Consider the following 20,603-nt stretch of genomic DNA (forward strand, 5'->3'; position numbering starts at 1 on the left):
TTTCCCTTACACATACAAACTGAATTGCTGCATTTTGAAAACTTGTCACATTCATCTGTGTGTTTCTCTTACCCAGGACTGCAGGTTCTTATTTAATGTTTAGCACAAAGACATTTTAATCCTGAGTACAGCCTAGCCACTTTAGCAGTAATTATACATGAGGGTCTTCTGGGTTTTTTTCTTCTCCCCCTCCACGGCTGAATGAAAACCAAGTCACCAAGCACGGGAAATACAATCGTGTCTCATCATGCTCTTCAGTGCTCTTAAACAGCAGTTTGCTTACTTCAATGATAGCAGTATCATATAGCCATACATTTGTTTGTGAAAGTATTTTAGCTTTTTCTGGATAGCAACAATAGCAGTTTTCATGTTTCTTCATCACATTGACAGCCGAAGGTAACAGACTTTACAAAAGAGGAACGGAAGTCGAATTCAGCAAGGAGTGAATAGCAATTAAAGCAAAATGTTTGTTCTGTTTCCTAAAAACATCACGGGAGCATAACTTTTTCTACACCAGACAGTATTGAAGATTACAGTAGAAAGCATTCACCAAAGATTACTACTCTTCAAACACTGCCTCCCTGGAGATCAGGGTTTTGTGGCCACAACCTTCTTTCCACAGATTACTGTACTGAACGGAAAGTTTGCAGGCAAATAGTTTAACGAATCCCGTACCTTATGCCTGCTTCACAGTCCACACTATACAGAAAAGTTCACCTGTCAGTGAGGAACTGCTCCAGATGCACAAGTCACCAGTAAAGCAGAGACAGATTATTACAGCAGCAAAACCATTCATTATGGGACACATGTTGCTCATATAGCATATGTGCCTTCCCAAAAGTTATCAACTCTTGTCACTAGTAACTAGCTTCCAAATTTGCAATTAATCTTTGTCATTCCCCAAATCACCTCCTCCATTAGAAGCATAGAACTGAAAATAATGAAAATCCCAAACCTACTAAAGTTAAAATGCTCAGTCAAACTGAGGATAGAGCCAATTACCATTTAAATAACAACATGAAACTCTTTGAAGGAAAGGCCTTTTGATCTCGAAGATTCAAATGCTGAACAGTGAGAATCCGAGTTCTTTAAATTTCCAGGGAAAAAGCTACCAAAAAAGAACTATGACCCAGGCTGTCAGTCATGTGCTTAAATCCCTAGCATTTTTTACTGTTAAATGTAGCTCTCTTGGAGTGTAATTAGTGGCAATGTCATCATCAATACCACAGTTAATAAATGCTTAAGTAACTCTTTTCTTGCAGGTCGTTCTGGTGTGGAGGTGCAGGGAGTAGTGAGAAGTGAAGGAGAGACAGACCAAGGGTGAAACGTGAGTTGTATTTTTTGTCTTTCCCCCTGTGGAACATTAAATTTAAGATTTCCAAGTTTTGATCAACTCACACTTAGTTGTTAATACAGATTTTGCAAATTTGAATGCCTTGTTAATTTCAGATACAAAACAGTGTCAGGTCAAACGGCATTAAAAGTCTCATTTGGGTAGAATTATGAACCCTGTGCTTTTCGAGCAGCAAAGGCAAACAATAAAACTGTACTGAACTGCAGTTCAAATTTCTGTCATTTTTTAATCCTTTCTCTGGAGAGCTGTGAGGGAACGATGCTTTGAAACGTGCTTTAGCCTTTGACAGCCTATAGAGTTTGCTGATGTCACACTTCCTAATTGACACAACACAGGGTCTGCACGACACATTGCTACAACATTTGTTTTACAAGTGCACATTTCACAGGAAACCAACGATTAATTTCCCAAAGACTTACAGGCATACACTTCCAAAAAGGGAAAAATAAAACTGTTACATATCCACACAAATCAAAATTTACAGAAACGTGGCAGCCAGCCAACAAAACTACTCCAGGTCTGCTTTCCCATCTGCTTGGCCTGTTAACTGAAAGAAAATAAAATCAAATTGCTCCTTCTGCAACTCATTCTCAGAAGAACTCCCTAAAAAACAACTGCCATGACACAATTATAATGATGCAGAATGCCTTGAGACAATCAGTAAACCTCCTGGCACTTTGCAATGTAGACACAATAGCTTTAGAAATGGGTATTGACACAAGAACAGTTGCCTCCTTCCCCAACACTGAAAAGGCGCTGTGCCAAGCCACTATTGCTGATCACAAAGCAGACCTCTGTTGATCCTTCTAGCAAATTCAGCCCTCCAGCAGAAAAACTTGGCCAAATCTTGATGTAGAGGGTGATGCTACCCCTCCTGTGTATCTGCCCCAGCCCTTTGCTGGAGGCTACAGCCCTTGGAGCAGGGAGGGTCGAAGCAAATGTGTGTCAGATCCTTGGTCACCTGCAACCACAGCATCAATGTAGATGAAACTAGCACTGGCTTGTGCAGGTTTCTGAAGTTGCTGGCACTGGGGAGCACACACAATCCCTGATGTTGCCTCTGCTAAATGGGAGGTAACTTACACAGATCACTGCCTGAGCAGTTGAGGTCAATAATGCCTTCAGCTATTTGTCTGCTGGAGCCCTGACAAGTGATTCTCAGTTTATGGCAGTGTACCATGTCAAAATCATTACTCTTTCTTTTAATCTATAAATTAAAAACCTGTAGTAAAGACTTGCACAGCTTTTGCCTGTCTACCATTGCAATAGTATACAGTAATTAATATACTACAGGTTTCTACTTCGCAGATGAAAAAATAATTTGACTAGGAGCACTTTCAACAGCTGTCCATAAATCAGCCCACTCTCAAGAGTTCAACTCAAGAGTTATTGTGTCTATTGTGCATCTTAAGGTTCAAAGAAAGATTATTCATGCATTCATTCATAGCCAAGAATGTATCCCAGCAATGAAATTTACCCTTCAAAGCTGACCCAAGCTTAACCACTGGATTGACTAAATAATTTAATTGCTCAATGATATGCTATATCCCTTCTCTGAAGATTGTATTTTTGGTGAAATGAGCTAGGTTTATACCAGTGGTATGTTAATGGCACATACTCCAAAAGCATAAGCAGCTGCTGCCCACAAACATTGCCAAACTGAATAATAGGAATGCAAACAAATCTCCTGGTGCATGGTTAGGTTTTTTTAAAGTATTAAAAATTGTAGGGTTACAAAATTACTTTTGTGGAAGAAAGAGGCAGAAAATAGATGAAAGCAAAGCTGTTATTTACAAAGAGCCCCTAATAACTAAGTAACGTTGCCAGTGTAAGAACGTTAATTCTGTCACCTCCTTTTCATACCCCACAATTTATTTCCTTTCTGCACAAAAGGGTTTCTGTGACTAGATGTAATCATGAAAAGAACAGCGAGTGTTCTGCTCGCATACTAGAAAGTCAGAAGAAGAGTGCCGGAGTATCTTCTTGCCTATGAGGAGAAGCTAGCCAGTGCAGCTAATTCAGTTAACATTCCAGCCTTTCCTAGCTACACTAAGCCAATGCAGCTAGACTGAAGATTAAGAAGGGAAACAATTACATTGTGTGTTACTGCCAAGGATGCAAAGACTCTAAATCTCCTTGAAGCTGAAAACAAATTAGCAGCTTTGCCTGCATCAAGCTGTCTGTCCAAATGGAGGTTTCTTTTCACAACAGCATTACTGACTGTGCTCCTTGAAGATAACGCTTTGGGGATACAAAAACATTTCCTCTAAGTTATTTCCTGTCACTTGCTTGTCTAGACCAACAGAACCGTTTGTAACCCAATCACCACCCACTGCCTTGGAGGAAAACCAAGTCCAGATTTACTCCTGCCCCTCAAGAGTCCCTCTCCCCCGTTATTTTTACTAATTCCATGTGCCACTTGCGTGGGCAGAATCAAGACAAGAAGAAACGGCACTAGCCCTCCAGTTCATGTTTCATAAAAATGCACCATCGCTTGGTAAATCTGAACCTCTGTGCCACCTTTAATCTTTACCAGAGGGAGAAACAGCTTGTCAGTTCTTGTGGAAAAACCTCCAGACTGAGTAACATGAAATAAATGACTGAAATGCTACACAACTTCATTCCCACTGTCAATAGGAAGGTGTTTGCAGGGGAGGTGTAGTCGTTGAAGATCCCTTTCAAGTCCACTGGCATCTGGTACACCAGGTCAGCAAGAAGGCGCACCTCGATGTAACAGCGCAGCAGGTCAGGCCTTCAGAACTTCAAGTGGTGGAGAAAGGAAAATTCAAAGAAACCAATCTGCGCAGCTTTTTGGGGGACACACACACACATACACACAAAACGTAGGAGACAATTCTCAAATAAGATGTGATGGTTTGCTCTGGGAAGTTTCCAACGGAGCCAGGCTGGAAGGAGACACACGCAGTTCAGTGACTGCCATCACTCCCATGCGCTGTGGAGATCTCTCGGCCTTCCACCAGCACTGCTGAGGACAACTTCGACACTGCCTTTTCTCTCCCCACCAGAGCTACGTTTGAACACTTTCCCAGCTAAATCTGTTTCTAACAAACCCTGAATAGCCAGTTTAATGAGAAACAAATTACTGTGTCACACTGTGTTTCAAAACCACAATCTTTCTTAAGTAGCCCCTCCACTCTGGGAGAAATGGGGCCAGGCCGTGGTTTGCAAAAAATTGGTGAAGTTGAAAAAGCTCAGAAACTGGCTACTGCTGAAGCACTAAACCACACTGCCACTAAGGAGTCACACAGGTCTGACATGCTTACAAATACTGAATTCTTAATTTTTGTAAGACTACCAAGGAAAACTTTTTCTTCTCTTTATAGAACAATGGAAAAATGAAAGGCTTTTTCAAGTGCGTGCAGATTGAGCTGAAATGTCATCCTCACTTTCAGAATTTAACAAAAATAATCTGACTTTCATTAAGTAATGAACATTAGTAGCTTTCACGGGCCTTAGTTCAGGTTGTATCACATCTAAACAGAGGTCTCTAGCTGGCAATTGCTGCAACCCAGGAACAATTTTTTTTTTTTTTTAATTGCTTAGGCTTGTAACCAGTGATACTTCTTGTTCTGAAGCTAAATGAAGTGTACCAATAGCCAACAGTTCTTCTGGGTGAAACTGGCCTGGATGCAGACAAACTTGTACTGGCTTCACTGCCACCAGCAGTGGTTTGGACAAAATTTCTCGAGAAGCAAATATTAATTCATTGCAAAACTTTCTCAGAAACCACAGAACCTACGGTCATAACTTTCAAGACTTTAATAAAATTGTAGAGAATAACCTAAAAAGTAAGCTTTTCAAAAAAATCTGTAACACATATCAGAAGTCGTACCGTGCTAAAAGTTGACATTGGCTTCTCTCTTCCCTAAGGAAAACAGCTCCTTTAGTGAAACCTGAGATTCCTTTCTGTTTCTAAAAATCTCCCAACTGGAGGGGGTCACATAGCCTCAGGCTTTAAAAGATCCACAAAAGCCAGCTCTGTATGAATGCAAGGTTAAGAAGTACAGGTTTAGTCACTGTAGGGGAAAGTAAACAGGCAGTAAAATGTAATTACTTGTTTCAACCTACTTAAATGCAGAAGTTTTAAGTGACTGGGGAAAAAAAAAAACACCTCTAGATTAATTGAAGATTGATCTGGAACTGCCCCCACTTGAAACTGATTCTTCACAACACTTGTCCTCAGTGTTAGGGCCTGGCTACAGAATTGCCATCTACTGACAAACAACTTCAGTTCCATTTTATTAATGGAGGTCTCTATACTGTTGGCTAAGTCACTAGAGAAAAATCAAATGGCCCAATGTCTTCATTAATGCTTATACAGAAACAACAACAACAAAACTCAAAGAAAACAAAATCACTTAAATACACTAAAATGTCACCCCAAGCAAAGCCCTAGAAACTTCCCAAGCTTAACAAATAACTAACATCTATTAAAACAACAACAAAAAAAAATGTAGGAGAGAAGAAGGCTTTTCTTAAATATTCTTTTTTATTCTGATTAAATCTTTAACAGGGGTAGTAAATTATGCCTTTAAAAATTAATTCTATGGCCTTTTATTTCCATAGCTATATATCCTTAAAAATTCTTTGAGATTTAATTTTGCAGCTAGCAAATACAAACCAGTGTTAATTTTGATGGACGTGTGAGTTATTTGGCTTTAGTTGATGTTCCTTAAAAAAAACAAAACAAAACCAACAAAAACCAAACCATCAAAAAACAGATTTAAAGCAAGGTAGTCTAATAATGGCCTTTTGCTTTTTATTCCAGATGTTTTGGGGGGTTTTGCCCTAAATCTCATGGCATTTGGAGATATGAAATTCTTGAACCTCAATTGTGGTTTCCATTGCAACACTAACTTTAATAAATCTAGACCTAGTTTTTCAGTCTAAATCAAGAAAGCTATTTCCCTTGAGCTTTTCTCTTTTGATATTCTTTGTCTTCACCCTCAACCTTTATCTTTCCTGTCTCCCTCTTTCAGAACAAAAATATAAGCTGTAATCTTTTAGTAACCCTGAAGGCCAAAGAACTCTTCACTGGTCAAAATGTTTAAATTGACGTTTTCCTTCTGCTTTTTGGATTTCCTCTTGTCACAAAGAGTTCCAGACTAGTAGCTAGTTACTACCACATCAGTAATAACTGGAAAGAATTATGAATATGGCCTCAGGGTGACAAAATGTAAGTTTCCACCAATTCTAAAAAATGAAAAGCTGGATGTTAGGCCAGACACTGATCTTCCACAGGCAAGTTAGTCCCAATCCCAAAAGCAGCTTTTCGCTACGTTGCCTGAAACGCAGGTTAAAAAAAGATTATTTTATTAAATTGATATTAATCTGTATTAGTGAAAACATACAGTCCAGCAACCAACACCACGGCAGAAGACCAGCAATACTTCAGAGTGTAACAGTTTGTCCTAACTAGTTAAATGACGTACAAAATTGGAGTGACAGTGAGAACATCTTTAAATACGTGGTTTAATCCCTGAACCACACCAGTTAAAGATACCATTTCAGTTGTGCTTTCATTCCTTACTCCAGTGGTATTTATTTAGTAAGAAAACACTTGCACGCATACACGCTTTCTTCATTAGCAGTCATCTCTCCCCCCTGCTATCTACAAATCCAAACACCACATGTTGCAACTATTTTGTACTGGAATGGTCTCACTTCTAAGCAATCTGCTACTATTGAGATTTTGCTTTTGAGCAGTAAATGCTCAAAACTGTTGCTGTTCTTAAAGCAGCTCCTCAGTGTTCATAACCTCACTGCTTGAGCAGGCTCAGTTTCACATTCAAATAGCTCCAAGCAAATGTTTCCAATCTCAATTATCCTCCTTCCTTTTTCTGTGCACCCTCCCTGCCCCCATATGCTTGTTTGTAAAAGGGATAATTTTCTATGTGTGTACAAGCAGTGCAGGGCGTCTTCCTCTGTAGCACTCTGGCAATATACAGCTTTTTATGTAAGCACTGTCTGGAATTTGTTAAGTTTTTTCATTCTCTGTTTAGGGTTACACCAAGAGGGTTGCACCCGGTCTTCTCACTGAGCTGTAAAACATGGCATTTGCCAGGTTCCTTTAGATAAGCTGTCCGTTACTAACTTGACTAAATAAGACACTTTGGATATTTTTGGTCAGCAATTGCAACTGTGGCTGTGCTTTGCTTACCATTACATCTGTATCCGTAAGAGTGAAGCAAGAAGACAAGCACTAGGCAGTAAACAAATCACGCATCCCTCTGTGCAATAGAGATGTACGGCCTCTCTAAACAAAGTTGTAGGACTAGCACTAGTTAGACCCTGCAGTGTGTATACGTTCAAGGAGAAACGCTGACATTTAAATACCAAATTTAACATTTAACAGCCTCTTTACACAAATTTCCTAAGTGCTTTTCTTCCAGTGGTGGTCTGCAGTCTTCAAAAATGTTCTGAAGTGATGGTGTTTGTAAGGAATGGAAGGGGTGATGAACCAGCTTGACTTCTCCTCTGCATTAAGGAAGCCCAGAAATTAGCAGTGGTTCTGTTTTCAACTCTTTTTTTTTTCCTTTTTTCCTTTTTTTTTTTTTTTTGTTACAGATCTTCACTAATCTATGATGCTTTCCATCACCTAGACAAACAGCTTTAAACTTAAATGACTGTTTAAATGAATGACTAATTGAACACTTCTGGAAAAAAATGTGCTTTGTAGAAGGATCAGAATTAAACTCAAGGAGGTCAAAATATCTCCCATCTGACATATAGCTCTGCCAGCAGGGAACATCCATAACCTATTTTGCATTTCTCCTTCACTGAGAAGGTTTATACTGACATGATTTATCTACTGTTTGCTGTGAACAAAGAGCCTGCAAAGGTTTGGGTATCGTAGCCCAGCTTATTCATGGCAACTCATTAAACCCACACCAACTCAACCATGTATGCTTGGTTCATAAGAGACAGTGCCAATGGTTTAAAACCATTTTAAGGGGCTTCTGTGGACACACATGGGTTTGGCTCTAAAATTACTATTTGCTTCATTCATTTAACATGAAAACTGTATCACAGACTACACATAGTCATCTAAGGAGGAAATCGAAGGTTGCATGTGACAGTGTCTTATTCATAGCCGCTGAGGGAACTGGGGTTGTTTAGCCTGGAGAAAAGGAGGCTGAAGGGAGACCTTATCGCTATCTGCATCTACCTGAAAGGAAGTTGTAGAGTGGTGGGAGTCAGTCTCTTCTGCCAAGTAGCAAGTGATAGGACAAGAGGAAACAGCCTCCAGTTTGTGCCAGGGGAGGTTTAGATTGGGTATTAGGAAAAATTTCTTCACCAAAAGGGTTGTCAAGCACTGGAACAGGCTGCCCAGGGAAGTGGTTGTGTCACCATCCCTGGAGGGATTTACAAAACGTGTAGATGTGGCACTTAGGGACATGGTTTAATGGAGCACTTCACAGTGCGAGGTTAATGGTTGGACTCTATGATCTTAAAAGGTCTTTTCTGACCTAGATGGTTCTATGACTCAGTTAAAAACAGTTTCCTTTTTGGTTTTCTCAGCACAAACGTGTTACAACAATAAAATAGATCAAAATTAAATTACTGCCATACTGGCTTTGACCAAGCAGTCCATCTAGCCCACTCCTTGCCTCTAACACTGGCCAGCACCATGTGTTTCAAACAAACATGTAAGAAACACTGTAGAAACCAGTTACAGGACAATATCAGAATTTACATCCCTAAACAAGCACATACACTGATAAGGTCAGGCAAACTGTTGAGATGACCAAAAAGGCCCCTCAGACGCAACATACCTCAGTGTACCTACAGCTAAATCCCTCTCACAGTCCAAATCCTGTAACATCAAACTCTTAAAACTTTTCTCAGATAGTCTGTGTACATTCCAAAGTACAATCTCCTTTTGTAAAGTAGGTAGAGCTTCCATAAAGTGCAAACATTTTTACACGAGCCTGTGGCTTCCCACTGTGAGATATAGCCCATTTTTCTTTTGCTACAAGTTTCTACGCAACACGTGCGATGTGTCAGGCTCCAAGTGCCTTAGATAATACAATGAGACAGTTGAGGTCTATAAAGAATCACCTATCTCAGGCTTCCTTAAATCAATTGATTTACTGTGTCTGATATCACAGACAGTGGAAAGAGGAAAAATTAAACATAACATCTCAAAATATGAACACATGTATAGGCTTTTTCTGAACAGATGACATTTTGATACCGGCTGACACTCATACTGGTCAGCAGATGACTCACATGACAGTAGAAAATATCTAGATTTTAGGTGTTCTGTTAATGTAGCTAGCCAAAAAAGCTATCTTCTCCACAAACTGCCTCTCTGTAACATGGACGTAACAAAGCCTGATTTTTGAGCAGTATCTTTATGCTTCTCTCCTATAAAAATACTCACTGTCTTTCAATTCTGAACTTAATATGGCAGTTAACAATACCAAACCACTGCCTCCTGTATCCAGCAAGTCAATGGTTTACATCACCCAGAAAGGACAGAATATAAATGCACACAGTCTGAAAGCCTACCCGTTTTCTACAACTGTATCACTTGTTTTAACAAAGGATATTACCTTTGGCTGAGGTCAAGACAACAGTGTGATTTCATCACGTTTATCTGAAATTCTATGAATTATTGTAATGTTCTCTGATAAAACAGGGTTTTTTTAAAAATCTCTAATTTCTGCATTTGTTTACTTGCATATTTGACACAGCTTTCAACATTACCAGTTTCTTTGTTTCATCATACCTTTGTATTTGTGAAAGTAGGAAAATGTGGTTGTTAAACCACAGAAATTGCTAAGGGGAATCAGAGGCAGTCAGACTACTTCTCATTCTTCTTATTGTCTCTCTCTAGACACATACACACCCACACATGTACAAACATATATATAACCAAAGACATTTAAAGCAGACTGTTCTTTTCAAATGGTTTTTGCAAGACTAACACCACATAGTAAGGCAGGGAGGAATCCACGTCAGCTCCACGCAACAACAAGGATGCTTTCAAAACAACACCTATGCATATTAGTTGCAAATGTGGCAGGCTGGGAAACCCACAAACAAGCACCAGCGAGCCTCTTTGTCATCTAAACGTTCTCCTTTCTATGGAAAATTTCTGCAAAATGGTGTCAGAACTGATGCTAGGATAAATTTGGAATACCCTGGAGATGATCCCATCGGATTTTTGAGATCCAGCAGATTCCCAGTTCTCACATTTGACAACTAGTCTCAAGTTATAAAAATCAACAAGCAAACCCTGAGAAGAGGACACTTTAGAAAATATTTCCCCATTATTTGTTACTGAACAACAACAGCAAGTTGTACCCAAACTGCACAAGGAGGAAGAATGTCAGTGCACCAACGCGAGAACTCTAACAACGCCTCATGTAGACAGCTTGTTCTGCACACAAAGGCAGCAAGGTGATGGATGGCTGTCTCCTACACAGTTTTCAAGCAAACAAGACATCATCAGAACTAGTGCTTCCCACATCTAAAGGCAGATTCTACTACTAGATGCAGAACCAAAAACAGGACATGACCCAGGGCAACTGTGTGTGAGAAACTAAACAAAAAAGCAAGCTCTAAGCAATTTAGAAAGTTGGTTGGTGGTTTCCCTTTTTTTCTGGGTCATTTTTATTTCCTCCAGGCAGTAAGAAACAATTACTGCTCTCTTCAAAACTGTTTTCCCAGAAGATAATTACACGATTTAGCAAGTACCTGATTCTAGATAAACCTTATTTCTCAGTATAGAAATACAGACTTTTAGCAGCTGTTTCCCAGAGTATTAGAAGAACCAACCAACCAACAACAACAACAACATAAATACACTCCAATAACACTACAAAGCTGCTTTTTGTGAAGGACTTTTATTGTTACTGGACAGTAGTTTCTGGTGTCAAATATCTGCATCAGCTGCCAACTTTCAGGTTGACTTGCCCATAACCATTTCTCATTCCACTACTACAGGGCAGCCTCAACTAGTTCCTTCAATATTCTTTTTTTACAGCCATTAAAACGCACTTTGGACACATTATCAAGTCATATCCAAACAAGGTCATTATGCAGATGAAAATGCCTACAGCATATAGATGTAGAAATTAAACACTACACAACATAGTAGCGCAACTGTGAAATGCCCACGTGATAATCAGCAGTCTCAGTCAATTATATGAGTAACCAGCTATGGTTAGTTACGAAGTCCTGTAATAAAATGTGACAGACTTCAGATGCCAGCTTCCCTCTACAGGTTTTAAGATTGAAACACTCTGGAAAAAAGCAGCCTTATTTATCAAATCTGCTGATCAAGTAAACTGGATAGATTGGCATGGAATAAATGAAAAGAGCTGTAGTAACAACGCTCTCTTTGATCTGCCACAGTTTTGTCTGAAATCCAATGCTGCTTTTTTTCTACCCCTGTGGACTGGGTGTCTTAAAAAATATGACTAATAAAGCCAAACATCATCCTTTTTCTGAGCTTGGAGGACAAATGCAACAGAATGTGACAACTTTTTTTAACATTCCTAAAAGAAAACTGGTTATTTCAGGTACCGAAACCCTTCAAAACATGAATTCTCATGAATCCTCCTTTATAAAGCACGTATTACATTTACTAATGAGTTCTGCTCATGAACCATCTGATTTATATTTCTGTGTTCACTCTACTATTCTTATTATAATAACTGTGATCACCACATCCTTTCCGTATTTGCATTCCCACAGATAGTTGCTGGAGCATATGAAGGCTGCTCAGCAGCACATTTTGTTCATAGTTCCCATATGCCATAGAGTATGCAGACATCCTACAAGCCTATTCTAATCCCCGCAAAACTCATCTTACAGAGTGGCTAAATCAGATACAAAATAATTAAAATATATCAGAACACAAGCCAAGGTCAGAAATTTTCATACCTTAGCTTCTTAGAATTGTGTCACGTTAAAAAGCTGTCGCATATATAGACAGCTAGATAGATGTCAGTTTGCATGTGTGTTTTTATTAGGTTTTGGAAAGCAGTGAAGGGGGCGAATATGAAAGAAACATATGGGCATCACAAAAGAAATTTGTATTTCAGTTGGTCATTATGAACATCAAGATGGTTTTAGATGTCACCAATTACAAAGACTTCAGTTAGCGTATTCTAGATTTACACCAATTTAGGAAAGGTCATGTTCTGGCCTAATTAAAGTCAAAATTGTAACTGGAGAAAATGAGTATCTGACAATCTTCCTTCTGTTAAAGATAAATAGAAGACCCATCTGCACCCTGTGTTGTAAAATTTGGCAGAAATGGCTTCACTCAAGCTGCTATATAGCTGCTTTCATGAACATGTCAGAAAATTTGAAAACAGCTAAATATATACATATATGTGTGCCCCAAACGTCAAAACTTAATTAAAATGCAAAAATGATCATTAGGAACTCATTTTTCATAATGCAGTGCTGATTGTGAACAGTGGGAAAAACAGAATAAAATTTATTTTATTTTCTTCAGTCAGCAGAATCTGAAACAGTAAAACACAAAGAGCACAGTACAAACCATACAATATGAAATCATATCAATTATCTTCAGTCTCTTAATCTACATTCTAGCTATACTTCTAGAGTATTTTAGAATTCCATTTTATCTATTATTGTAGTCACTCATAGCTGTAGTGTCGCCAAACAGTATTTATAAAGCTGTGAAAACAGGCACATTCAAAGCCTTTTCACTCAAACATGCTGTCATTGAACTCTTGAGTTGTTTCAGAAAATTGTTTTAGACAAACTGGGAAAAGGTTAAAGGAGTTAATTTCTATTAACTAATAAGAGTTTTTACACTAGTAGAGTGCTGAGAAACTGGTAAATGGAATGTCATCTTGACCAGAATGCACTTTTTTTAATACTTTGTTGCTGGTGCCAAACCTTTAACAAGGCAGGCTTCTCGAATTCAGTGAGGTCAGAAGTTTAGTTTATTCAGCAAGAATAACACTATTAACAGCTACTGCTCTTTCACGTCAACACAGTTAACGCCCACACATTCCAACACTGGTTAATCCAGGCCAGTCAAGGAAGATTGGAGCTGCTCAGGGTAGTCGTCTCTGCGGGGATATTTTAAAACAGAATTTATACTGTGCTTTAAAAACAATCTAAAAGGATCAATCTACCTTATGAATCTGCTGTAGACATACACAGAGAGAAAGATGGATGGATGAAAGCATATAAAAGCAAGTAAATCTGACTCTGTCTATTGATTTTTGAGAGGACAGTGTAGAGCACTTTGGTGAGGTCTTATATATCACTGCAAAGGACCAAATGCCGTTGTGCGTATGTCTGAAGGATGTCAGGATTTATCATGAAGCGATGCACTGCTGTATACTTTCATTATATCCTTTTGTAAATAATCTTGTTTTCATTGTTGAGGGAGATAGATCACTAAAAATTAAATAACCCTCAAAACCAACATCAGAATAATCACAGGAAGACTTTCAAGCAGCTATAACTGGAGAAATCCACTATTATTAAACCAAAAATTGCAGAAGTTTAGTGTACATATGCAGTATTTTTAGCATTAACAGGAGAGTGATGGTATTTTAATAATGAGCTTTTGAAAACCAAAATGGAAAAATCTGCATATCACAGCATAATCCTCTTCCTACTTACTTTGTTCTAAATCATAGCAAATCAACGCTTAGTATTCCCCAAAGCCTTCCAGCACTCCTACTTGGCCAAATGCCTTCAAAGGATATTAAAGAAATCACTCTGGTTTAAAAGCCACTTCTTCACCAGATGGAACACTTCTCTTTGAGCAAGAATGCTTTTCTCTTAAAGCATGTTTCAAATAACCAAAATGCAAACAATAATCACATCACATTGAATTTCTGCGGGGTCTCTGGGGCTTCTATTGTTACGTAATGCTGGCGTTTTTGATCATAGTGTCTGAATTCCAAAATATTCAGCTTTCTAAGTTTTCATCTAAACTATTCATATATCCACTCCCATCACATATACCCTCCTCATGATGTACATTTAAATAGCATATTTATGCTATTCTATTAGCTATTTCTTCATATGCTGTTCTCAATATAGCAATAGGAAACAATTCCATGGTTAACCGGGGTTACATGGTAGGTCATTTGGAAAATACAGTTGCTTAAATAATAAAAAACCTGCCATTTGTTTTTAAAAGAAAAACTCAGTAGCTGAGCTATAAAGCTGTGACTGCCATTGTACATAATGATGTCCCAACAGACTAGCAAGCCCTTAGTTAGCACCCAGGCAGATACAGCAAAGTCTCCTCCTCGTTAACATATCTCACAGACAAACCTAATGGAAAAAACAATTTACCTTCTTCAGTTTCATGCCACACAATTCCTTCCAAGTTCACGCTGGTCCCAGGCTCACAGGGTCCAAGGCATTCGGGTTCTGTTACTACTCCAACCTCGCAAGTATTTACACCCACTGAACGAGTCCGTACCAAAAGCTGCTCGACTGGTGCTGCAATATTGGATGAAGATGGGGAAAAGTAGGAAGGCAGAATCTGAGGTGTGATACTGCTGGAAATCGGAGGTGGAGGTGCAGGCACTGTAAACAGGGGATCAACCTGAAAACAACAGACAAACTTACTATAATGGTGCTGTGAGATTTAAAAAAAAAAAAAAGATAAATTAAAAAAAAAAAAAAGCAAGCCCAGTTTGCTGAGACTGCATTTGTGTATGCAGGGATTTGGTGTATCATGGGTAATTTCAGTCTTGCAAGTTTAATTTTTTTGACATCAGCCCAAATGCTACACATGAAAAATTAAGTACAAAAATATCTATCATGCTAAACAAGGCAAATTGCTAAGTTTCTACAAGACTATTCCCTGTTCTCATAGACTGCTAGTATGAAGTAATAATAAATTTTAAAAACAAGGACTAAGGCCACTTTTTTCTTGGCGCTGACAGAGCCTGATTTGTGGATGGAAATTAATTTTGCAAACTGGGAACTTCATTTTCTATTTAAAGAAAAACATTTATAAAGACAGTACAAAGACATATAAATGCCATTTTTTCATGTGCATCATAGAGAAATTAGCACTTGGAACAACTCTAATATCCATATGGCTTCAAATATCATCTTTTGTCATCCAATCATTTAAAATACATTAGGATCACCCACCTAACAGCTTACAGCTAACATTTACATCTTTCTACTTGAAATAACAGATGAGGACTTTTACAAGAATCTATCCAAACCATCTAATTTCCCAGGGTTTCCAAAATGCATATTTGGAAGAATACAACTCGTCAGACAATCAGTCTGTACAGAGGCAATTCACACAGACACAATATCTATATATGAACTGAAGAAGTTATCTTTCCCTTATGACTTCCAATATACCCAGTAGCAGATTTTCTGTATACAGATTTGGCCTGAGGGCTCTCAGTGTTTTACTGTGGCCATAATGTCCTTTGTCACATAAGAGATAGCTAAATAAGAGTATGAGTGTGCCCACTCAAATAGCTGCATCACCTAAAATTCATGTTTATTTGGCCCACCGGAACATAGAAACAAGAAATCATACTTCAATGATATTTTAAAAATGGCTGCTTTCTAACTGCTTTCAAATAGGTGACCAAATGTCTTTAATTCTATGCTGGTTTTAATTTTGGACTCCATAAGAAGACTCACGAGAAAAGACATAATGACTCACTGTACATTGTCATCTAGGTTTCATTCAAACGCATCTTAATGTAGATCAAAGTTAATTTTGTTTCTTTTAAAGCCAACTTGGCAAATGGAGATACAAAGAGAAGAAAGGCCTAAAGAGTATTATACGTGTATTAGATATCCTTTGTATCACAGACCCGCTCTCTTCATCACATGGCCACTTTTCATAGTGAGAAAATAAAACAGAAATCTAAAATTAAAAAGAACTTTTTTAAAAATTGTAACAATTGTTACAATTGGCTTTTGTAACAGTTCTTCTGCTTTGAGCACCATTCATACAGGCAAACTGAGAGCCAACACTTTTAATTGTGCACACACAATTAGCCTTTAGTGTGCTAAATATTTAACAAAAATGTTTTGTATGATCTTTGTATGACCAGCCTGGATTCTGATCTCAATTACCGTAGAACTAGGGAGGAGAGATGAGGGACTTATAACCACATTCTTCTCCAAACTCTTCCTCATTTGGGGGGCATTCTTTTTATTTAGGACTAAAATAACCTTCAGGTTAGAGATAGAACAAAGTACAAAAAAAAAAAAAAAAAAAAAAAAAAATCCAAGCACAACATGAATACTAAAAGCATCCATTAGGAGTAAAATCCTGCTAATACCAGCAAGATTCTACTGAGTAAAGAAGAGCTCCGGTGGCATAAAAACAATGTAGTCAGGCAATGATATATCTTTATTCTTCTCCTTACGCCACTGCAATTGCAGAGATAAAGCACAGGCAAGAATGCTTTGCAGAGCAGACTTGAACACGCACAGGCAAGTCAAATACCAGCTGACCCTCAACAGCAGCTGTTACTTGCAATATCTAATCGTAAGCATAACATAAAACCATAGCCCTGTATTCCTCATACAGGGGGACACTGATCCTACGCTGTACAGATTCTGGCTGGCTGATGCCAAGTGGAGGCAAACAGTTGGATGGCACAGAGCCCTCCGCCCTGGCACTGGCTGCCTAACGGGGCTCTGCCAATGAAACGGGGTCGGTACGCAGCCCAGGCATCGTTTAGAGGAGTTCTTAACGTATCTTACTGCAAGCCAGAAGAGAATCATGATCAGTAACTGGCAGGTAAGTGGAGCCCAGTGCTTAAGAAGAGTTAAGCCACATCCCTGTATAAAACCAAGAAATGCTGATGAACGGCCTGTTTGATAGTTTACATGGTGTTCTGTAAAGCTGTGCACAACCTCCTACTACACATGCAACATCATTCTTCCATAAAACACACTCATCACAAAGCCAGGGAAAAAAACAAAATGTGTGCTATTATCATACTAAACTAGCCAATGTTTTAAATGAATGTAGACTAAATTGGCAGATGTGTCTTCCATTTTCCAAGTATTATAAACAGTGAGGGGGAGCTAAAGAAAGCGCGGATCTGACAGTGTACCCTACTAAGTTCTTTGTTACAAATATTTGTATTCAGTTCTGGTTTATTTAGACCTGCTAATAAATGTTCGTGTTTTCCACTAGAAACACACAGGACAAGGCCAAAGGGTGTCTATTGCAGCAAAAGGGGCTGTTGCTCTGTGAATTTAAACGCTAAGCCTTTGGTCAAGAATTAAATCGACATTTACTGCCCCCGAGGTTCCTGTTCATTGCACAAATATGACCTTGCTCATAAGAAAAAAAAATATGCTGAGCTTAAATATTGCTCCAGTTTTCCATGTTTTAAAATTATCCCATCTTGTTGGCTAATCTTAACGTCAGCACAGCAAAGTGGTGGTTCTGAGCAATCGTTGCGGTGACACAATTGTTTTCATGAATTCTCCAAAGGGCACTGATGTAAGCTATTAGAGGCAAAGAGAGAGGCAGGAAGGCTGCCATCTCCAGTGGAAAAAAGGCACATAAGACTAACATCTGGTGGTGGCAGTCTGTCAAACTGAGGAAAGTTAATGTCAAGAACAGATGCTCTGCAGTTTCTCACTGTTATTTTTGCATGATTATTCCCAGGTGTTGGCGCATACTGAGCAGTAGCCTTGCTGTTTATCACACGAGAGATTCCAACATGAGAATGAAAATCTAAATCTGAGGAAGGTTATTTACATAGATGCTCTCTTCAGACACATAATCAAAGGGCTCCAAAAAAGATAGAAATATTCAAGCAATATTTTCTTCATTCACCTAATTCCAAGAGCTTTTGAGAGCTGATTAGTGACAAAGGCTACAAAGCTGGAGTGTTATTCATGGCAGGTTTCCACTGCCAAGTGTTTGATTGTATCAGAGAGCTATGGCTCTCAGTAGTAGAAAGCTCACAGAAAATGAAGAATGCCTGCCAAGCAATGTAGTCAGTGCTCCATGGACCTCTCCTCTATCTGAACATGACCGAAAAATAAATATTTTGGTGGCTGCATAACATCAGTCAGTATGAGGAAGAGGGTACAGAAGAGAGGAAATACCATCCTAACTAGAAATGTGCAAGACTTCCTAATAAGCAGGGTCCTTCTTCAGTTACTCGGGCACTTTACATGCTGGAATTAAGTCCTGCTCATCAAAACTCGTCTTCCTGATGCAGTGTAAACTTCTAAAATTATGTCCAAAATTTTGTGTCCTTTGGATACAATTTCCTGACAACCAGGAGAGATTCCAGGGGGTAATGCTGAGCTCACAGGAGAAGGTACACAGATTTGAGGGGACTTCCCAGATCAGAGAGTACCAACATCATACTATGGCAATCAGCCATATCATATTCCCATTCTTGAAGGAATGGGAGATTTTTAAGTCATTATGGAACAGAGTCTCTGATGTACTCCTGTGGAAAACTCACTTGAATGAAAGAAAAGCAAAATACCAGGAACACCTATGGTCCCATTTGACATGGTACTAATCTGACAGAAGCGGATTTACAGTAGTATTCAAAATGAAATCACTTTTCACAGAGATTTAAAGGGATAACTCTTGATCGTATTATCAAGTGGAAGTATTCTGTATCTATGTATTTCATTCATTTCAAATTTGAAAACTTTCAGAGGGTGCGTATCTTAAGTGTGAAATGTTTCTGTCATAAATCACAAAATGCAAACTAGGAAATAGCTGCCATGCAGCTAGGCCACGTGATGTGACCCAAAGTGTGCAATCATCTGTGTATCTATGAATGTACATGTAGTTCTACCTCATTAATGAAGGTATATCTCTGAAGATGTATCTCTATGATGACACAGTCTACCAGTCTAAGCCCAAATGGTGCCATACACTACTGCAGTGTCACCCACCGGGTGATTTTGAAATGTACACACCAAAAGCCATTTAATCCATCTCACAGAATTCACAGAATTCACAGAATTGTTAGGGTTGGAAGGGACCTCTGGAGATCATCTAGTCCAACCCTCCTGCCAGAGCAGGGTCACCTACAGCACGTTACACAGGACAGCGTCCAGGCGGGTTTTGAATGTCTCCAGAGTGGGAGACTCCACCACCTCTCTGGGCAGCCTGTTCCAGTGCTCCACTACCCTCAAAGTAAAGAAGTTCCTTCTCATGTTAAGATGGAACTTCCTATGTTCAAGTTTATGCCCATTACCCCTCGTCCTATCACTGGGTGCCACTGAAAAAAGACTACTCCCATCCCCCTGGCATCCTCCCATTAAGTATTTGTATGTATTAATAAGATCCCCCCTCAATCTTCTTTTCTCTAGACTAAAGAGACCCAAGTCCCTCAGCCTTTCCTCATAAGAAAGGTGCTCCAGTCCCCTAATCATCTTTGTTGCCCTTTGCTGGACCCTCTCCAGCAGTTCCCTGTCTTTCTTGAACTGGGGAGCCCAGAACTGGACACAGTACTCCAGATGCGGTCTCACCAGGGCAGAGTAGAGGTGGAGGATGCCCTCCCTCCACCTGCTGGCCACACTCTTCTTGATGCACCCCAGGATGCCATTCGCCTTCTTGGCCGCCAGGGCACATTGCTGGCTCATGGTCATCCTGTTGTCCACCAGGACTCCCAGGTCCCTCTCCACAGAGCTGCTCTCCAGGAGGTCAGCCCCCAACCTGTACTGATGCATGGGGTTATTCCTCCCCAGGTGCAGTACCCTACACTTACCCTTATTGAACTTCATAAGGTTTCTTTCTGCCCAACTCTCCAGCCTGGCGAGGTCACGCTGTAAGGCAGCACAGCCTTCTGGCGTGTCAGCCACTCCTCCCAGTTTTGTGTCATCAGCAAACTTGCTGATGGTACACTCTATCCCTTCATCCAGATCATTGATGAATATCTACCAATATACAGCCTGGAGAAAGGCAGAGGAACAGGTTTAAGGGTCAGACTAAGCCCTTCCAAGGAAGCACTGCTTTTTAAATTGAGAAAAAAATCTACTGTAAGTATTCCCAGTGGGAACATCTGCACTAGTAGAAAGGATGTGGAAAGAAGATCCGAATCCTATTACGCCATATACCTAAAAAACAAAGCCTGACCCTTCCCAAAACTAAATCCTTCCTTAAAAAAGACACCAATAAAGACTGAAAGGAATAAGAAACCTCCAGCACCAAAACCAACATTGACAAGTTCTTTAGAGTTATGAAGTAATACTTCACAGAATCACTATGTTTGAAATGAAAAATAGGAAA

The 20,603-nt window shown here is 39.3% G+C and overlaps 1 protein-coding gene across 1 annotated transcript in view; it reads right to left on the reverse strand.

The window, feature by feature from the left end:
• The window catches only part of ZNF608 (zinc finger protein 608), an 83,827-nt gene that overhangs the window by 30,259 nt on the left and 32,965 nt on the right, over window positions 1-20,603 (reverse strand). Inside the window, exon 2 of the mRNA XM_009893802.1 lies at window positions 14,684-14,939. Within this exon, the coding sequence (XP_009892104.1) occupies window positions 14,684-14,939 (256 nt within the window). The remainder of the gene's footprint in view (window positions 1-14,683; window positions 14,940-20,603) is intronic.

Source organism: Charadrius vociferus, unplaced genomic scaffold, assembly GCF_000708025.1.
Source record: "Charadrius vociferus isolate BGI_N301 unplaced genomic scaffold, ASM70802v2 scaffold158, whole genome shotgun sequence".
Classification (NCBI taxonomy): domain Eukaryota; kingdom Metazoa; phylum Chordata; class Aves; order Charadriiformes; family Charadriidae; genus Charadrius; species Charadrius vociferus.